The sequence below is a fragment of the Solanum verrucosum genome, unplaced genomic scaffold (assembly GCF_900185275.1).
Source record: "Solanum verrucosum unplaced genomic scaffold, falcon-dt-bn FXZP01000088.1, whole genome shotgun sequence".
NCBI classification, from domain to species: domain Eukaryota; kingdom Viridiplantae; phylum Streptophyta; class Magnoliopsida; order Solanales; family Solanaceae; genus Solanum; species Solanum verrucosum.
In genome coordinates this window covers 938,290-959,927 of record NW_026020077.1, presented here as the reverse complement: position 1 = coordinate 959,927, position 21,638 = coordinate 938,290, and the positions used below count along the sequence as shown (strand labels likewise).

The following is a 21,638-nucleotide window of genomic DNA, read 5'->3' as shown; positions in this document are numbered from 1 at the left end:
ATCTTAATTATCTCTTTGTAAATTAGTTCTCTTCTATACATGTTTAACTCAAGGAAGCCTATTCATTAGTCTTTTCCATCTTAAGGTTGAATCTCTCCATTTGAATGTTAAATAGTATATACATTTCCAAAATGGAGAAGATGAAGGATATGCTACAAAAGAAATTAGGGATGTCAAATTGGTGGACTGAATTTAGACCAGCAAAATATACAACTACATGCTGATGCAATCTCACAGGGGGTTCTGGGGAGAGTAAAATGTACGCAAACCTTATTTCTACCACAACTTTGTGGGATAGAGAAGTTGTTTTCAATAGACCAGATGCTCAAAAAAAGTGCAGTCAAAGAATGATAAAAGGAAAATAACGACAACAAAATAGCAAGATAAAAGATGCAATTGAAGTGACGGGTACTAGTAAAAATGAAGAACAAGATACTATGTGAATACCAAATAAAGAGAATAGGAGACTAGCTCGTAAGAGTACTACAACAGATGGGCCTACCTACTATCCTTCTACTCTAATTCTCGACCTCCAAACCTTCCTATCTATGGTCATGTCTTGCTTGCACAACTGAGCATTTTCATCTCCCCTACCTTCATGCTCTTAAGGTGTGCGTTCTTGACGGGCAAGGAGCTTCCCTATACATAAGTCTAACCACCGCTTTATAGAACTTACTTTTAACCCTACACATTCTTATCACATAGTAGCCCTAATGCGAGCCTCCATTTCACTCACCCCGCTCTAGTACAATGAGCGGCTGAGTTAACTGAGCTGAGTCATCAATCAGACCAAAGATTACTTGGCTGAACTAAGTTGATAAATGGGTGGATCTCTTGTTGGTTTGGATTATTTTACCTGAAATTCAGCAAGTGTTTCAACTAATCATCAGTACCTCAATCTCTATCAGCATTTGGCTATTCTGTACTACTTCATACACTTTTCTTCTATCACTTTTAGAGGTAATAACTATTTATTACTTCAATAGAGGTACATGTTCAATCAAATCTATTTGCTATAGTCAAGAAACATTTTTAATCTTAAACCAAACAAGACAATTGATATGTCAAAGGTAAACCTCTTTTTTCTTAGGACAAGTATGACATTAGTGATCACCATAGCACACTTGTTACTTCTTATTTCTATCACTTGCTGTTTACCCTTTTGCACCGAAATCAATCCCCTAATAAAGCAAGGGTCATCTACTGCTTGTTAACAAGAAAAGATCAAATGCCAATATTTTCCCAACGAAAGAGCAAACTTAAATCCACAACAACAATTCAGCATGTATGTGTGTGTGGCATGCACATGCACGAGAGAGAGAATGTCTAAACGAAACACACCTTTTCAAACCTGATAACCAACAAGGTTTAAATACAAGAGTCGAGTTATTTTCCCATAAACACTAGAGATATCTACAGAAAACAGTGTTAGACACAACCTGATAACTAATAAGGTACAGATACAAGAGATTAGTTTTTTCCCATCACCAACGTGTCAGCATCATCAGTATAATCTCGAAGATGAAACTTAATCAGGAATTAGCAAATCTCAGTGTCAAACTTGAGAGATATGCCCATGCTGAAGAGCTCCTGGCACAACAACTTTGCACCATATGGCACATTAACTTTCACTATATCTTCGACTGATTCACAGAACCGGCAAAACGGACCCCTAACCTTACCACCTTGAACAGTTCTCTGGATTACATTTGCCATGTTCTTGCACTTACCACATATGTGCATCTGGGAAGAGTCACTGAGTGTGAAAAGGCGTTCATGCAGATTTGCTGCAGCACCATGAGCTATAAGACAGTCGCGCTCCATTTCACCAAACTTAATTCCACCAAAGCGTTTTCTGTCTGCCACAGGTTGGCGAGTAAGGGGATGGACAGGTCCAGTGTTACGGAATTTCACCTTGTCTTCAGCCATATGGATGAGGCGTTGGTAGAATGTTGGGCCCATGAAAATCAGGGAATGAACCATTTCACCCGTCCGACCGTTGTAAACTCTCTCATTTCCCCATCTCGTGAATCCTCGCCTGCAGGTCATATAGCATTTAATAGTCAATGACAAATAACCAGAATTCACAATTGACTACAACAAAACAAACACAGCTTAACTGGTTGGCACAAGGGTGTGGAATTATGAAAAACGATACAGCTTTCAGATATCTTACCCCTGAAGCTGCTCCATTATGGCATCAACTGATAAAGTGGAGAAGGGAGTGGCATATTTTTGACCACCACCTAGGGCAATGCCCTTCCCCAGAGCGGCTTCTAGCAGCTGACCAGGGGTTTGCCTTGAAGGAAATGCATGGGGATTGATTACAATATCTGGAACAATCCCCTGAACGGTAAAAGGGAAGTTTTCCTGAGATTCCAGAAATCCAAGGACACCCTTTTGTCCATGCATGCTGGAGAACTTGTCTCCAAGACATGGAGAACGAACCTGCACACAATGTACAAGATTACTGGAATCATTTAAAGGGAATTAGAATTATCTATACAGTGTCTTCCAGGTACTCTCGAGGAAGGATAGTGGAAGAAACATAAAGATGAATATGAGGTGACCAACTTTTTCACACATGTATATTTGAATCATAACACAGAAACATAATGCTTACCACTAACAGCTATCTTTGCTAACATTTTTTTAAAGAAAGTAAAGTAATTTTATACATAAGAGTAACATTAAGGATGTGCTATAGGAACTGTACTCTTCAAAGCAAAACAGCAAAAGTATTCCCTATCTAGTCCTGTAGGGATTCTGACATCTGTAGCACTGATTCAACCTCGTTTACATGTTCCAATTTACACCACAAGTAAAACACAAATATGTGATTAGGCTTTCTTGCTAACATTCTGCGATGGCTAGTAGTTTTGAATCCTTAACATAGTCTAGTAGTATGGCTTGTAGTTTTGAAGCTTTTGGATAGTCTAGTAGTGCTACTTTTAGACAAATCAGCTTTTCTTCAGTTCAGTGGCTGGTCTTTCAATGTGTTCATTAATAGGATGGTTCAACCATTCAAGGCACGTGAAACTATATATGGTCTTTATGTACACAGTACATAGCATCTGTTCTCCTTTTATCATAACGATTGAAATTCAATTTCTTGATCTGTATCTTCAATTTTTCAGAACTTATGAAGTTCTTTAGAATATTGTCTATCAATGCCATAATGAGTACTGTTTTACCCACTCCAGTGCCCCTGAATAGTGCATTTTTTCCTCAAGGGCGGTAAGGGGTTAAAAGATCTACTATAATTCCTATTTCAAAAATAGATAATTTTGCATCCAACTGTATAATGGCGGGCGCAGATCTATGAATAGGAGACGTTGTATCCCATGAAGTGCAAATACTTTAAGAAGCTTGCCAAACTGCCTGCAAACAGTTCTCCAAAGACTTAATATGGTCTTTTTAATAAAGAAATGTTTCCCATAAACCTGCATCTTAAAGCACTTTAACTTGTTTGAGAGATGCAACAGCAAAAGTTGCATAGAAATACAGTCATATAAGTAGAAGCATTTCATATATATATATATATATATACACACATGTATATCTTACTTGTCTGAGAGATACAACAGCAAAATTCTTCCCTTCATCATTAGCAGAGAGCAAAACCTTCTGAACCATGCCCCTTTCCGTATGCTTCAGCTTGACACTGTGATCAGCCCCTGATTCAGCAAATTTCCCAATTATGATATCTCCACTCTGGAGATTTGCCCCAATGAATGGAAAACCATCATCATCTAGGCTGTCCACTCGTCCAATTTTACTCTGGGTTTTCCCAAAGTTGACAGAGTCCTCAATCTTTAGCTTCTTAGACATTGCTTCCTTATTGTCGACCTCAGCCTTATAGCTCCTAACATGCTCAGATCGAAACATTCCGCGCTCCAGTGAAGCACGATTCATGACCAATGAATCTTCTTGGTTATAGCCAAGGTGAACATTTACTGCGACAATTGCACATTGCCCATTGAAGTATTCAGGCCGTGGAAGCATTCCTTTCTGGTACTGAGTACATTTTGGTTTCCCAAGGGAATCTGCCAACATTGTCCGGAAAAGTGGCCTCTGAGGATAATACAATTGATGGGTATTTGTATCAACTCTATTGTTTGGATTCACTGTTGAAAACCCAATTGCCTGCTGAGAGTGCTTCTCAGATTGATAGAGGACCCTCCTAGCATGATCATGGTTTGCAAATGGGATAATACCACAGCTCAAGCCTAATAGGAATGACATGTCCAACTCACAATGAGTATACTTAGCAGGTGGGTTCTCTTTATCTGCTTTTAAGATGTACTCAACTCCCCATGCAGTTCGACAGTCTTCTTCTTCTTCAGGTCCTATAAACTCAATAATCCCATTGTCCAGAAGAGATTGAAAGCCATAGTCTCCCCCTTTCAAAGCTTTGATTTTCTTTAGATTTGAAACAACAAGAAGAGGACGCAGAATCCTTCCAGGATCAGAAAATATGCGAACTTCACCCTGCAGCTCATCTCTCTTAACTTCAACCTAGAAGAAAAAATTTAAGATTGTTCAGTGTGCGAGTATCAAATTTACAGATCTTATATGGCAATATACAACGTCTTCTAAAAAAACAATATACTAGACTGGATTTTAATATCCAGGTAAAAAAGAGAGACCTCCGCAGCACATCCAGTGCTGATGAAAAAGGTACTGGGTCAAATTTCCCTAGTCAAGAACCTACATCAACTTCCATGAATTTAACTCGCATGGTAACATCAAATCAGTTGCCAAATTTGTGATAAAGGTTATTTAATAGAGAACTTTTGGATTTAATTTTATTGTTCTGCCAAATCTGTGATAAAGGTCATTTCATATAGAACTTTTGGATTTGATTTTATTGTCTGAATCCTTCAAAATTTTAAAATGTTAGTATAATTTTTATTTGGTTAGTCTGAATTTCTGCGCATTGCAAAGAAATATTTTCCAAAATGTGATTTTCTCCCCCATCTACCTGAGGCTTGGTGGGTAGAGTTAATGGTGTGTGTGCTGGTAGGAGGTAGTAAGTACCCGGTGGATTAGCCGCGGTGCACACAAGCTAGTTCGGACACCAACCATTAAAAAAAATGAAATATTTCCCAAAAAGGAAAAAGAATCCCAGAAGAGTAATGACAGAGTTCAAGGATTCCATCTATTCTGAAACATCAGATATATTTCCATTTAAGCAATATGTCAATGACGAGAGGGTTGCTGTAATGGTAGACCCTCCACTTCAGGACACCAATGGAGGAAAGAGGCACAACCTACTGTTGGCAGCTTCAGGGTTCGGACTTGCCAGCATACAGAAGTTATACTACAGTCGATACATATACCACAAAAATCACATTCATTTCAGGAACAAAGAGAAAAAGATTAGTCCTTCACATTTGGTAAATAGTTTTATTTAATGAATGTATTTGCAATATAAGCAGCCTTTACAGTAAGTTTTATGACTTCTCTACATAATTAAATGAACATTATCACTACTTACCTGGTCTGACGATTTATTCCTATCAGTTCTATTCTTTATTTCACATTTTATGTTACCTGGTGTGAAACTTGAGGAGCAAAGAGCATGAGACAAGACATTCGGCTTACAGTTTGATAATTGTCCTTTTGATAAAATTGATAATCATACTTATGATATAAACAAGTATTCTACTTTATCCCCCAAAATGCGTGCGTGCACACACAAAAAAACAAATATTTTAAGTCTTAAACTATGTACATAACTAAATCAAAATGATCGCGAGTTAAGCTAATGTGGGACCTTATTCCAGTGGCGCGCTTACATGTATTGTACATACAATACAGTATAACAAAAGATTTACATCCTACTTGAGAAAAAGAGAAAAACACAAGTTACTATGTTTGGATGACAGTTTTATAACCATCCTTTTGGTGGATCAATGATCACAGGGGCAGATTTAGCAAGGGCTATGGGGTGTCACTTGACACTTCTTCGTCGGAAAATTTTACGAAATATGTACAGTCTGAGAAGGGAAAAAACAGAGATATCGTTATATATTATAAATGTGACACTCCTTCAATCAAAGTTGTGCGTAGCCCAACTGGTTTTTGGCTTGGAGTTTGTAAGTGAGGTCGCGGGTTCAAACCTGTCTGGCCTCATTTTTTATGTTCTTTTCATTTTCCTTCTTTCTCACATGGTATTATTTTGAATACATTTTATTAAAAAAAGGAAATCATCGAATTTTTTATTTTTTTTTATAAAAAGGTATAGTAATATATATATATATATATATATATATATTTAATATGACGTTATATTGTTTATTTCTTTTTTCATTTTAAAAGGTGACACTGCTTACGAAAAATCCTGTGTACGCCACTGAATGATCAACGTTGCAATATAAATTAATATTCAACAGCAAGGTTCCCTGATTCAACTGTACATAATTAAATGAAAATGATCATGAGCCAACCTGGTGTGGCACTTCATTCCTGCGGCGCTTACGTCTTAGCTTTGAAACGAAGAGTGCAGAATCTTCACATACTCCAACCCACTCCCCATCAAGTAGGACCTTTTGCTTTCCATGGAGTGAGGTGGCACAATCGTCTACTAACTTTTGCATCCCACACCGGAACAATGTCTCAAGAAATGGTTTCAAAATAATTGTGCTGACAAGACCCATACTAGCCAAATTTTTCACCAGGCCACAATTTTCTCCATCTGGGGTAGATAGAAAACATAGTTTTCCCCAGTGTGAAGGATGTCTACATAAGTTATATACCAGTCAGTAAATTATCATACTTAAGTTAAACAAAACAGAAACAAAATACCAAAAATTTACGACAGAATGAGCAACAATCAGGAAGCAAGACAAATGAAGTCACCATTTTTGCTAATGGAAAGCACAAAAACAATGGTCAATATAAATTTATAAACACTTACGGGTATCTAGCATCGCCAACCTTCCCGGTGTATGTAACCTGCTGACGCGATTTCCTCATATCAGCAGTCATTTGCAATGGATTTGTTCGTCTAAGAGTTGCAACTACACCGGAAACCCTCTCCATTCTCTTGTAAGGGTGACACCAATGCCCAGTGGAAAAAGCCCTGGAGAGACCATTGGTAATTATTGATGCATCCAAGTAATGCTCAATTGGCTGCACTTGTCGATCTCCATAAAGATCTCTTTGCATTGCCTTCACCATACGCCTCTCGGCATGTTTAATGTGTGCCCTGAGCTCTCGTTCTAGGAGCTCACCAGCCAGCTCCAATCTCTTGTTTCGAAAATCATCTCTGTTGTCAACCTTTCTGCGACCAATGAAAGAGTGCAAGAGGCATTTTACCATATAGCCAAGGAAGCGAGCCTTCTGCTTGAAACCACTAAGATTAGGGAACAGGTATGCATTTATGCACTCCTCAACAGATTCTTGAGGTGGAAATTTACAATTCTTTATAAGTCTATCAACATAAGCAAGAGCCTTTTTCCCCTTCCTGAAATCCTCACAATTCTTATCAGCCTCATGGATGGAAGCTACTAGTACATTGACGATAGTAGTATCTTCAATATCCACATCAATTAAATTTACTACCTCCCTGTCAGAGGAAACACCTAGAGCAAAAAACAAGACCCAAATTGGCATTTCTGCAAGGATGTAAACACTGAGGGCTTTTTCTCCTCCCTTAATGTGCTCAAGCTTCAAGGTCTCAGTCAGTTTAATGTAGACTCTCTTCCTTTTTTCACCTGGGCGATATCCAACCATCCAAGTGGGATTGTTTGACACCCAGAGTCTTTTTAAACAAAGCTGCTCTTGTGCAATGAAGGTCTGAAATGGAAATTGCAAGAGATGTCAATCAATAAAGAAATGCAATAGGAAATATACTTCTAGAAGGCCAAAAGGATTAAACAATATTCTATATCACTATAGTAAATAGCACAAGTGCAGAATGCATGCAAAAGTTACATACATCCCGAAAAGAATGGTGGATTCGGAGTACAAGAGTCAGACACATTTAATTTTCGAAAAGAAGCAACCATTCTTTTTTCTTTAACTGAACTAATCGCTCCTACATATTAAAAACAAGATAATGTGTACTCAAACCACAATTTTTGTAGTCAAGAAACAACTGTTTGACTCCGCAAAAGTGTACTTTGTCATTCTTTTGAGACAAAGGAGTACTATGTAGTCAGTCAAGGGAAAATATTGCATTACTCAGCTTGAAGCTTGAGAAAGAACTTCTGCATAAAAGAGTAGCTAAGACTCTTCAATGGTAACAATACTACAAAAGAACTTGTGCAACTTGTATTAAACATGCAGCATGATTACACGAATTTAACACATTATACAAAATACAGAGTTCTTATATTATTCCAAGACTGCCGTTGACATTTTTACAGAAGAAAAATAACTTAGCATATTTTTGCAACTTGTCTTACAAAATAAGAGTTCTTATCTTACTAAAAGTGTGTGATACCCAACTACATCAAATTATGATGGAGGTACATAGCTTTCCTCCTAAAGGTTCATGCATGCTACAAAACTGTTTCATCAGTCCGAACTCGAAACTGCTGGACATTATGCAACGCAATACATAAACTTCACCTTCATCAGATCAATATTCAACAGTATCATCAATTAAGACAAATAAACCAACTCAAAAAGTAGCTAGCACCTTCAGATCTACCTCACACTATGCATCATTTTAATCAATCGCTTAGTTAAATGTCTAATATGAAGTTAAATTTTCTCCTCTCTTTCATCCTCTTCTGTCACATCTTCCATTATATGGACCCAACTGTCGCAATTATCTGAATTATCAAAGTTAGAATATCTGTCAAAATACACACCTATTCAGGCAACAACAATTACTAGTACAACACTACGAATCAATTTTGGGTTTGACTAAACAAATCATCTATATGCATTCCAATCCATTGGACTCAGATATATTGTCTTGTAGGAATGAGGTGTCACAGTCCAACTAACACAGATATTTTATTTGAAACATAAATTCTAACATTAATAAGTGAAATTCCACCGTTTTGAGTTATGCTAGATTGATGTGTAGTAAAATGGTTATCTTCTTCTTTTTATGAGTACTAAAATGGTTCTCTAATCTTCCCTCTAGACTCATTAGGGCTTAAATACTATACTAACTAACACCAACTGTCCAGCCCTGTTTTCTACGCCATCTTTAGGTAGAACAGACGGAGGCGTCAAGAGTGAGGTGCTAGCAGGAAGATCTTACCTTTTCAGCCCCTTTGACAATGAAGTATCCCCCATGATCAAATTCACAATCAAGCTTGTCAACACCATTCATCCAGCACAATTCTGAGTTAACCATCACAGGGATTCTCCCAATCAAGACATCCCGTTTGTCTTCCACTTCACACTCCTTGTCAACAAACTGGTCTACGCCAGTTTTGAACTTGTCACTTCTAACTAGCTTTTTTGTATACACCTGAAATCATATACAAGGACAGCCAAATATATTAAAAGAATAAGAAACTAACAAAGGAAAAAAAATGACATGTTGGGTGTGTTATAAATGCTAACTGGAAAAGGCTGTCATTGCATGGGTGAGAAGGGATTATATTTCAAATTTCAGTGGCCATATACTTACTTTTCATCGGATGGGCAATGCATTTAACAAAGAACTGTTCAAGAGAGACCAACACAATGTAATCATTTTAGAACATTGCTAATTCAATAATTGATAAAGTAATTCTTATTAATGTTAGGGAGAAGGGTCAGCTGTATACAAGGAGTACACCAAAAAAGGTAGAAATCCCGCGATCTGGCCCATTCAAAATTGACAATAATAAGAAAAATGAATGAATATAAATAAACATAAAGAATTTGATACACATAAAACTATAGATTATAGGCAAACATCATATTTATTTTTGAATATTAGACAAAAAAAAAAAACATTTACTAACCTGAACATGAGTCTCAACCATAATCCTGGCAGAATATGTCATGTTCTGGAGGCGAGCATGCCGTGGCAACAAGTCCAGGTACTCTTTCCCACCGTCTGCAGAAAACTTCTCCCCAGCCCAAAACTTCGGCCGCTCAAGGGTTACTTTCCCAAACTTCACAGAAGCATGCTTCCAATCACCATCACCTCTCTTTGATGGATCATAACCTGGCTCAACATGGATCTCCCCAACCGAGTCAAACACCCTTTGGATTCCATAGTTGATGAAGTCATTATATGAATTTATCTGGTGACTGATTAAACCATACTTCTCAAAAAAACCAGTTGATGCCTTTTTACAGAAGTTCTTCAAGTAAGTTTCACCCAACTCTTTAATTAAAACCATATCATGGCTATCATCCTCATCTTCATCCTCGTCCTCGTCCCAATCATCATCATCTACTTCAAAAAGATCATCAATATCAAAATCCATCCTTGCTGATCCATTAGATATCTTCTCTTTACCACTACTACATCCCACTTCCTCCATGATATCAGAAATTGTCATCTAAATGAAATGCCTGCATCAAACACAAAATCAAAGTGCATCAGTCGATATTTCACTTTATTCCAATGTGTACTGCTATGCACAAACATGATCTCTCAGCTAAAAGCCTTTAAATAGCCAGCTGAAACTGTGAAATATTGTCCTTCCAGGTAGGCCAAATGAGTATTTTCTCTAAAAAGGAGGAAAAGGTTTGATCTTTCATTTCTAACTAGAAATGAGTTTTATTAAGAAAACAACAAAATAACAAAACAACAAAACAAAAGACTAAACAAATGTCAATCAGGTGAAAACTGCAATTGCTTGGTGAATTTGCTCTCGAAAATAAACTGTGTTTTTGAGAACCCACTTCCGCCCCATTGAGCTATTTCTAAAGAAGATAAAGCTAAAAAAAATAGAGACAAGAAAGGCAGGGACTTATAATATGTTTTATGTAGCATTCAAATATGTAATGTTACATTTAAAAGATAACAAATCACTGTCTATTCACACTGAATATTGGATGCACTGATACATTCTTCTTCAGAGTATATGTAACATTAGTCATGTCTTCTAAAGAAACAATAAGAAACTCCAAAATCCCAACGAGTTATTATGAGATCCAAAAGAGATAACAGGAAAACAACCTTCACCAGAATTTACTCTTAGCATTTGCTCATCAAGTCATAAAAACTGAAAACCACAAAGACCTGAGACATTCACCATCATTTCAGAAAACAAAAAGTTAAATGAAACGCATAAGCTCCCTTAAAAGATCTCTTTTTTTCACCTCTTGAAAAACCCATAAAATGCCTACAACATCTTGTGAAAAAATATAAGCTTACCTCAAATAAAAATATTTTCTTATCCTTTTCTTTTGCAATTCAAGAAAACCCATAAATCGATTTCAGCTGTTTTTAGGGATTTCAGCACAGTAATATTCTTATTTCAGTCAAATCACCTCTAAACCCTAAACCCCAAAAAACACGAAACAGAAACAAAAGAACTCCACATGCAAGAAGTATCAGAGAAGCATTTAACCTTTTCTGTACTTTCTACTACCAAAAATGAGCTAAAATCAGCTTAATCTTTTTTAAAAAAAACAGTGGTTTTCGGATTTGCCTACTTCTAAATATTAAAACCCAAAAAGAACTCGCCAACCAAACTGCATTACAGCAATATTGTTGAAAATGAAGAAAACCCACAAAAATTACTCAAAAGCCAACACAAAACTTGAGCTGAGTGTCAGAAAATTATTGTGAATCCCCATATTTTCTGAATATCTTAACGATTTGGGGGAAAATAAAAGAAGATGAAGAAATGTTTGAAGCAAGAGCAGAGAAAGGCTTACAGAGTAGCGTAGATTCTGCTTTGCTTTGCTCCCTTTTGGGGAAATTTTTTAGAGCTTTTTCGCAGACAAACAGAGAGCACGAGCAGTAAGTATACTGACTAAATGGAAGTGAGGACATGTGTTAATGTAAAAACACAAAATCTAATTAATCCTAACTACTCTAATATTAGATGTGAAGTACTTTGATGGAACACTAAATTTTTAAAAATACTATGATTTTACAATGTTTACAAATTATTTTAAAAAAAAGTGGGATTTATATTATCCATAAACTATTAAGAGTTATTAAAAATATATATATATATATATATATTTTTAAAAATTGACTAAAAATCAAAACGAGTTATATAAAAAAAGAGTAGTACTATTTTTTTATATCTTAATTTTTTTTTTGTGATATTATAAAGAAAAAATGATGTCGTAGGTCATATATATATAATAGTTTTATAACTTTTTATGAGATTTGTATTTTTGCAAAATAACTTTCTTTTATACATAACATTTAAAAAAATCTTTTCTTGTATTCATTTAGTAAGTGATCATTATTTTTAATTCCTCTTAATTAAATAACACAAATTCCACTAATTTAGAGCCTAATAACGTGTCTTCGCGTGAATTTTTTAAATTATTATTCGTGTCAAATTTCGATCCTCAAATACATAAATCTAACATGATATGAATCTCAAATATATGAGATCAAAATTAAGTGTAATTTGTTCCAGATACACTATATCTAAGTGAATTCACATGTATTTGCGTCCCAAATACATGCACCAAGTGTGATTCACATTTCTTCTGAAATACACAGACTCTCTCCCTCCTATCTAGTTCGCTTCTCTCTTCTTTTGCTCACCTCTCTCCTTGTTTATATATATTTCATAGTGTATCTGGTAGCAAAATACATCTATATATGTGTATCTAGCTTGAAATTTGATATGACACCATTAATAAATGAGATAATGTGTAATTATTTTAAACCGTAGGAAGAATTTGTAAATATTATAGGAATATTTTTAGGTAATTAAGGTAGTTGTTAGGGGCTTGGCATAGGGCAATAGGACTTTCCCATGGGCCCTCAGTAATAAAAAAAGCCCATTTGAATTGCAAGGCCCAGCATAGCCCAAATTCTTTATAGCGGGTTGGGTGAAAATGAAACTCTTTTGTGCCATAAAATTCTTCTCTGGAACCAAATTTGGAACTTTTTGTCTGAACAAAAATGGATGCTCTCGACTCTGTTTTCGATCCCCTTAGAGATTTCGCCAAAGACAGCGTTAGGCTTGTAAAGAGGTGCCACAAGCCAGATCGTAAAGGTACTAATTACATTTCTCTTCTGATTTGTGTATTCAATCCATAGATTTGTATATGTTCTTCAATTTAATCGAACGTTTTTCTGCAGAATTCACCAAAGTTGCTACTCGTACTGCAATCGGCTTCGTTGTGATGGGATTTGTAGGATTTTTCGTCAAATTGATCTTCATTCCTATCAACAACATCATCGTTGGTGCTTCTTAATCGGTAATTCCTGCTCTCTTATGTGGATATCGCTAGATCTGGTTGACCAGTTTCAGGTTTTGGTGTTAATGTCATGCCATAGGCTTCTTTGACGGTATTTCGTTTATGCATGTATATGCACAAATCAATTGGTGTCAAATAGTTTTTTTATATTTTGAAACAAAAATGATCAAGTTGCTGATAAGAGCCTAGTTGATCTGTATTATTTATGATTTGGAGTTAGCTTTACAAGTGAATACAGGTGTTTATTCACATAAAAGAAGGATTTTTGTTGGTTGGGAAGAACAAGAGACAGTTTTCTTTATGCATAATTCCAGTACATATTTTTCTATCGTGGGAATTTCATCATGAATACACAAAATATGTCCAGCTGTCTGTTGGTTTTCAAGGCGTCTGTAAATCTAGTGCTATGGTAAGTATGTTAAATTTGACCATGTGAAGTGTGGTACATGATGATCATTGTTCCTATTTAATCAAGTGATGCATTTTTTTGTGTGGATTGTTCCTCGTATTGGCAGCTTAACCTTCATTTCAAATTTTCAATAGTATCATGAGCTGTGTTAGACATTATCTTTTAACGAAGTGATGCATTTTTTTGTGTGGATTGCTCCTCATATTGGCAGCTTAACCTTCATTTCAATATTATCATGAGCTCTGTTAGACAGTCTCTTAATTATTTAGATGCTATTGGAAATATTGTTTAATTATAATTAGGACAGAAGAGAATGAAGAAACAAAAGACATGATTTTCTAGGCAAATTTAATATTCCTTAAATACCAAATCACTCCCAGGCATGATTCCCAAAAATATGAACTAGATCCAAAATCAACATCCATTTTCCGGTGGTCCTTCTGATCACCGGGATCCTTCACCCACACCTTCCCTCCCTTTTCCTTCCTTAACCCCTCCTCTGATCAATGGAGGACTGTATTTACTTTCCGTAGGTTTTAAATCCTACGATCTCGAGAGAATCAAAGGAACGACAGGCGACTGGTACGAATGGACTGAGAGGAGTAAAAGAAACGTCACTAGAACTTCTTTCAACAAGAAATCAATGATCTGGATCACTCAGGTCATGCAGAAAGCTTCAAAGACGAAAGGAAATGTGGTGAAGAGATGGAGGAGACTAGAACCTCTATCAGAAATATATTGTGCTACGAATTTCAACAAATATGGAAGATATTTGAGTCTGATAAACATAAGGGGAAGAATGAGGTCTGTTATCATAATCCCGGTTGACTTTGAACTCAGGATGGGGAAACATAGCAGACAAAATGGGGAGATTCCTTTCTAGTCATAGAAAGGAGGTGGAAAGTACAAAGCAGAGGTTGGTAGACAACAATTATCCCTTTGCAGAGGCAGTGAGGAGCATTAAATGGTCTAATAAAAAAGGGGACGGAGTTAATGGCCAAGCAATATTAATGAAGGAAGAGGGAATCATTTGCATTAATGAATCTTCAAACACCCACAGTGAAGTTTTGCGGAGAAGTCTAGTTGGAGATTTTGAAGGAAGGAATAATGTACTGCCAAACCTAGCAGAGGTGAGAAGCTGGGCAAACAAGTTTTGGAGACAAAGCCATGGCCTAAACATTTACGAAATGGGAGCTGGAAAATTCTTGTTTGAGTTTGCGATGGAAACCACGGCAGAACAGGTGCTTGCAGGTGAGTGGATTTGGAACAACTCAAGGGTCCGGTTAGAGTGGTGGTCCCCAACTTTAGCGGCCACAGATATGGAGAATAAACCAACAGCGATCTGGACCAAGATTGTAGGCCTTCCTCTACATCTCTGGTCAGAGACTATTTTCAAGGCCATCGGAGATCTCTGTGGAGGTTGGATCGAAACTGAGGAAGAGACACAACTACGGAATCATCTCAAATGGGCTCGAATCAAAGTAAAAGGCGATGGGTCAAAGATTCCGAAGGAGGTGACCATTATCAATGCTGGAATCTCTTTTTCCATGCAACTGTGGACAGAAATTCCGGTGAGGTTCGCCATCGTAGAAGAGGGAAAGGAGAAGCCCGTTATCCAACAGTTATCGAGGATTTACCCAGAGGATAAAAGAGAGGAAAGTTGTGGTGTCAGCAGGAGACCACGTGGGGAGGTGTTAAAAAGGAATTTTGTTGGACCCACTTTGAATTTAAAAAAATTGGGCCAGAAACCCTCAAACGCAGGCCCAATAGTCCAAAAGCATACAGACATTAGACATTACAAATCTTCCTGTGAGTTCAAAAAGGCCCATGAACTTTAATGAACCCTCACGTGACAATCACATGGCAGAAAACAAAGGCCTCACAGAAATAAAAGACCTGGTAGCTAAATTTCTGGAAGCCTTCAGGAACTGGGAAACAAACACGGCGAAAGAAACAAGCATGGCGACGCAAGTCGATGGAGGAGAGAGAAATTCATCTTGCATCCAAACAAAATCAGGTATGATTGGTTCACAACAAACTTCTCATGAAAAAGGAGGAGGGGAGACAAACGATACACAATCAACAGAGCAAGACATGCAACTTCAACATATTCATGATGCAGAACCAGTCAACTTTCAGCTTCCAAATTCCCAAGAAGACTGCGAAACAGAAGCTTCAAATTGGGTGAATTCTCATATCCTAGATTTGAGCAACACATATGGGGTGGCCTTCGAAGGATTTGAAAGAGAAACCATAGCTTTGTTGATGAAGATTGATGAGAGAAAAATACAACTTGATAAGAAGGGGAAGGGTGAGGCAGTCTCTACTCCAAAGAGCCGAGGTATTGGAAAGAATGAACTGAAAAACTTAAAATCCAGCCTAAATGAAGAGGTGGAAGGAAGCAGAAGTAGAGGGAGGAATCTAAGCCTAACTTATAAATGAAAGTTAACTTGATTACATGGAACGTAAGGGGGTTGAACAATCAGAATAAGAGAACTATGGTGAAGAGTCTAATGAAAAAGTGGAAGGCAGATGTTTATTGTTTACAGGAAACAAAGATTAGCAAGGACTTAGAAGTAATGGCCAAACAACTATGGTCATGTAGGTGGATGAAATGCGGTTACTTGGAAGCTGAAGGCAGTTGTGGGGGGATCTTGCTGCTGTGGGATAGTAGAATCTAGAGTGGGACCCTTGTTGAAACTGGTCAATACTCCATTACGTATGAGTTTGTATCAACTCAAAATTTTTTCACCTGGTACCTCACTGGAGTGTATGCTCCTCATACCAGAGATGAGAAGTTGATATGCTGGGAAGAATTGGTTGCAGTCAGGACTTTATGTGAAGGTCCATGGATTACATGTGGAGATTTCAATACCAATAGAACTATGGGAGAAAGAAGAGGATGTAACAGAATCTCTTATGTTATGTCTGACTTCTCAAGGTGGATAGAGGAGATGGAGCTACATGATCCTCATTTAAATGGTGGAAAGTTCTCCTGGTTTAGAGGCATCAATCATCCTAGTGCAGCTAGACTAGATAGATTCTTGTACTCGATGGAATGGGAAGAAAAATTCAAAAACATCAGGCAAAAGTTACTACCTAGAGTGCTATCTGACCAATGTCCTATCTTGTTAGAAAGTGGTAACTGGGAGCAGAAAAGATCAAACTTTAAGTTTGAGAATTGGTGGCTAAAGGTGGACGGTTTCACCAACTTGATTCAAAGTTGGTGGAATGAATTTCTAGTGGAAGGTTGTCCTGATTACATATTGAATATCAAACTAAGAATGCTAAAGCAGAAACTCAAGGAGTGGAGCAAGTCAAATTTTGGGGAGCTCACTAGTAAGAAAAATAGCTTACTGGAGGAACTCGCAGAAATTGATTTGATACAAGAAACCAGGGAATTGACTGAAGATGAAGTGATAATAAGAGCCACCATAGTAGTGGAGCTGGAAAAGTTGGCAAAAAATGAAGAATCGAAATGGAGACAAAAATCAAGGGTTTTATGGTTGAAACAAGGAGATAATAACACACGGTTTTTTTCAGAGAATGGCAACAGCCCACAGAAGGATCAACACTATTGATAGGTTGATAGACAGAGGAGAGGTTGTAGAAGACCCTGTAGAGATCAGGAACACCGTGATTAATTTCTACAAAGAACTTTACACTGAATCTGAGGAGTGGAGACCCAACTTTGACCTTATGGAATGTCCAACTATTTCTCAGGAAGAAAAGGATTGGATGCAAAGACCATTTACTGAATCAGAGGTCTTGCAATGCCTACAACTTTGTGATGGAGATAAAGCTCCAGGGCCAGATGGCTACACAATGAGTTTCTTTAAATCTTGTTGGGGAATTGTAAAAGAGGATCTGATGCCGACAATTCACAACTTCCATCAAAATGGAATTTTTGAAAAGTCTTTCAATGCCACCTTCCTAGCACTGATTCCTAAAAAACCTGGAGCAGAAGAATTGAAAGATTTCAGGCCTATTAGCTTGATAGGAGGAGTCTACAAGATCATTTCCAAACTGATTACTGAGAGGTTGAAGACAGTAATGGGGAAACTGGTTGATGTACACCAAATGGCCTTTCTGAAAGGAAGACAAATCATGGATGCTGCACTAATTGCTAATGAGTTGGTAGATTCCAGAGTTAAGCAAAAAATTCCTGGAATTTTATGTAAGTTGGACATAGAGAAGGCCTATGATCACGTCAATTGGGCTTTTCTGCTGAAGGTTTTAAAGGACATGGGATTTGGGAGGAAATGGCTCAATTGGATAAAGTTATGTATATCCACTGTTAAATTCTCCCTGATCATAAATGGAAACTCTGAAGGTTTTTTTCAATCACAAAGAGGTTTGAGACAAGGTGACACTCTCTCACCTTTTCTTTTCTTGTTAGCCATGGAAGGCCTCAATGACATGATCAGAAAAGCAAATGTTAATGGATGGATTAAAGGCTTTAAGGCTCAGAATCAGGGGAATAAGGACAATGAGGTGGGGATTACTTATCTACTATATGCAGATGATACTTTAGTTTTCTGTGAGGCTGAGGTGATACAAATTAGACACATCAGAGCAATCCTTACTGTCTTTGAAGGTATATCTGGTCTGCATGTAAATTGGCAAAAAAGTTTTCTCTATCCTGTGAATCAAGTGGATAATATGGAGTTGCTAGCTAGAAATCTTGGCTGCCAAATAGCAACCCTACCTACAAGGTATCTGGGCATGCCTTTAGGAGCACAAAATAAGGAGACAACTGTGTGGAGTGAAGTTTTGGAGAAATGTAACAAGAAGCTTGCTAGGTGGAAGAGTCAATACCTCTCCCTGGGAGGTAGGTTGACTCTAGTTAAATCTGTCCTTGATGCCCTTCCTTCATATATGATGAGCCTATTTCCAATTCCAAAGAACATTGTGAAAAAGATCGATCAACTCAGAAGGTCTTTCCTATGGAATGGAAATAAAGAGCACAAACGTTACCATCTAGTTAAGTGGGATACTCTTACTCTTAGCAGAAAGCAAGGGGGGTTGGGAATAAAAAAGCTCAATCTTCAGAACAACTGTCACTTTCAAAAATGGTTGTGGAGATTCTGCATTGAAGATCAGTCACTCTGGAAAAGAGTCATCACAATGAAGTATGGACTACAAAGCCATTGGATTACTGAGGAGGCTCTTGGAACTTTTGGATGCAATGTGTGGAAGACTATTAGAAGATTATGGCCCCAATTCAAAGGTAACATCTCACTAAAGGTGGGAAATGGTAGGAAAATTGATTTTTGGAATGAACATTGGATTGGGGATGAAAGCCTGCAATCACTCTTCCCAGACCTGTTTATGCTCACCACTCAAAACAAGGCCACAATCTCACAGCTATGGAGTCTTCAGGGTTGGAATCTCATTTTTAGGAGAGCTTTGAATGATTGGGAAATCGAGAGGGTCATTAATCTGTTTCAGATCCTCAATGCCTTCCCAGGCACCTCCACTGAACCTGATAAGCCTATTTGGAGATGGCAAAGCAAAGGTGTGTTTACAGTAAAGTCATGTTACTGCAGATACAATATTGGCCAAACACAGATCAGAAACTGGCCATGGAAGTTAATATGGAAGATAAAAATACCATTGAGGATCTCATGTTTTGCCTGGTTAGTGTGCAAAAGGGCCTGCTTAAACATGAAGTGCTTCAAAAGAAAGGCAGACAATTATGCTCAAGATGCTTTATGTGTGATCAAGATGCAGAAGTTTATAGTCACTTATTCCTTCATTGCAAAGTAGCTACAAGCTTGTGGAACATGTTTCTTGGTCTTCTTGGTGTATGCTGGGCAATTCCAAAGTCCACTAAGGATTTGCTCTACAGCTGGAAGGAGATAGGAAGAAGGGAGTCAAATGAAGATTGGTGGGAGTTAATCCCAGCCTGCATCTGGTGGTCCCTATGGAAAGAAAGGAACGGAAGATGCTTTGAGGATAAGAGAAACAACATCCAGAAAATTAGAATGAATTGTCTTAGTCTTTTGTACTTTTGGTGTAAACAAGATATGATGGGGGATATAGAACTTTTTGATGACTTCATAGGTAATTTGTAATCTCCCATGGGGTAGTTTGATTTGCTCTGATGAGATTGTAAGTGACCTATGCTCATCATTTATTTGATGATGAGCCTTTTGTGAATACACAGTTACCTTTATCTCAAAAAAAGATTTTCTGGAAGTGTTAGTAAGTGTTGAGCATAATTTGGTTGAAACTTGCAAAGAAGAGTTTTTGAAGTTGAAGTTATGTTTGAATATGTATTTCACTTGAAAAAAATTAAGTTTTGTGAGTGGGAAAGAGAAGTTCACGGAAAAACTGGTCCCAAATTTTCAGACTTGAAAAACTTGTCATCAAAAACTAACCAAAATATTATTATGGTGTAACAAAGTCAAACAATGTTTCAAAATTATTTTCCATTAAGTGAGGAATTTTTAAGTTACCAAGTTCAAAAAAAAAGTAAGGAATTTTTAAATATCCAAACAGCCCCTTAATATGCATTTTAGTTTACTAGTTCCTTTTGTGAAAAGGTCTCATTCTATTACCTAAAATTGATCCCATGCTTATCTTGGGATTGTAGAAAGTATGATAACCTTCGTTGGTAAACATACTACATTCTTTTTCTTTATGGATCCCAATTCCATACTGACCTCGGACCATCAAAATAATTTCAATGGATAGAGAACTCCTTGTCCTTTTCTCCCTTCCCTACTTTCACAAAAGCCACCAATCTGTATTCATTTATTAAATTGTATGTAGAAAGATGCCATCAGGATGGGAAGATATCCTTGAGTTATGAATCAGTCCATGACATGTAAAAAAAAGTCGTGCACCCGTCCAACCTCTATTAATCATTTGATTGAATTTTCAAAAGTAAAAACTGAAATTTTTCTAGGAGTAATATGAAAGAAACACAATATGCAAATTTTGATGATGGTGTGTCAGGGCCAAGTTGCAGGCACCTTGAATCCACCAAGACTCACATAGGAAGAAATAACATACCGTTATTGTCCGTGCTTGGATTTGAACCTTAGTAACTCATGGTCCATCCTAGCTTTCTGATCACAATGCCACCCCCAATCCCCATTGTGTGCAACAAACTGAATTGTGCAAATTTATAGCAGTGTCTTGGCAACATATCATCGAACCTGCTCTCCAAGTATTGTCATGTTTGTCCCAACATGGAAAGAAATGGCAATAGTCAACTTCGACTAGGTTCTTCTTATTTGATACCTATCTTTAGATTTTTCCTTTCAGCATACCAATCCTGTTGTGGCTTTGGATGTTTTACTCCATGGATTGTTAAATGCCTTTATGACTCCATGGCAGTGAATTATCTGGAGATACTGCTTTAATCCCCGTTCTTCTTCAGAATGTATATTGTGGTGCTTTGCAACAAGACAACTGAAAACTCTTTTGTGAAACTGCAGGCCGCGTGAAGGAGAAACTAAATGGAGATATAGAAGGAAGTAATGACGACAGTCCTCACAATTTAGTTTAAATTTGTAACCTCTGGCTGTTGGATATTTCTGACATGTTATTCAGTACCCTCTTATTGGTCTGAGTTAATACTGTAGCATTCAAATTGCCTTTATCACCTCCCTGCACCCTCATATTGGAATTTTGTACACTTGTTTCCAGATCAAAGTATTTATCTCGTAGTTTTACTTTTCTGGTGCCCTTGATACAGAGGTAAATGTTTCTATGATTATTTTTCTTCATGAAAGATGCTTTATCATGACCCCCAAGGCCTAGCTCAAGTGGCCAAAGGTGGAGGATTTGTGGCTTAGGTCTCAGGTTCAAGCCCCACACCATGCAAAGCGAAGCCTGGTATTTAAGTGGAGAAGGGTAGAGGGGCGGGCCCATTATCCACCGAGTTTAGAAGGCTGTGATTGGTCCAAAG

At 37.3% G+C, this 21,638-nt stretch overlaps 2 protein-coding genes across 2 annotated transcripts; one reads left to right on the top strand and one right to left on the bottom strand.

Annotated features, from left to right (window-relative positions):
• Positions 1-1,327: 1,327 nt before the first annotated feature.
• LOC125824159 (DNA-directed RNA polymerases IV and V subunit 2-like) lies at positions 1,328-11,920 on the bottom strand. The gene is made up of 8 exons (XM_049503519.1): positions 11,794-11,920; positions 9,921-10,479; positions 9,227-9,439; positions 6,923-7,803; positions 6,453-6,744; positions 3,568-4,518; positions 2,177-2,448; positions 1,328-2,038 (listed from the first exon to the last, which is right to left on the bottom strand). The coding sequence occupies exons 2-8, from the start codon at positions 10,464-10,466 to the stop codon at positions 1,540-1,542; spliced, it is 3,654 nt and encodes a 1,217-aa protein (XP_049359476.1). The 5' UTR covers positions 10,467-10,479; positions 11,794-11,920; the 3' UTR covers positions 1,328-1,539.
• A 1,050-nt stretch (positions 11,921-12,970) lies between these two features.
• LOC125824195 (protein transport protein Sec61 subunit gamma-1) lies at positions 12,971-21,402 on the top strand. Its single transcript, XM_049503556.1, has 3 exons — positions 12,971-13,103; positions 13,190-13,308; positions 21,166-21,402. The coding sequence occupies exons 1-2, from the start codon at positions 13,010-13,012 to the stop codon at positions 13,303-13,305; spliced, it is 210 nt and encodes a 69-aa protein (XP_049359513.1). The 5' UTR covers positions 12,971-13,009; the 3' UTR covers positions 13,306-13,308; positions 21,166-21,402.
• Positions 21,403-21,638: the final 236 nt, after the last annotated feature.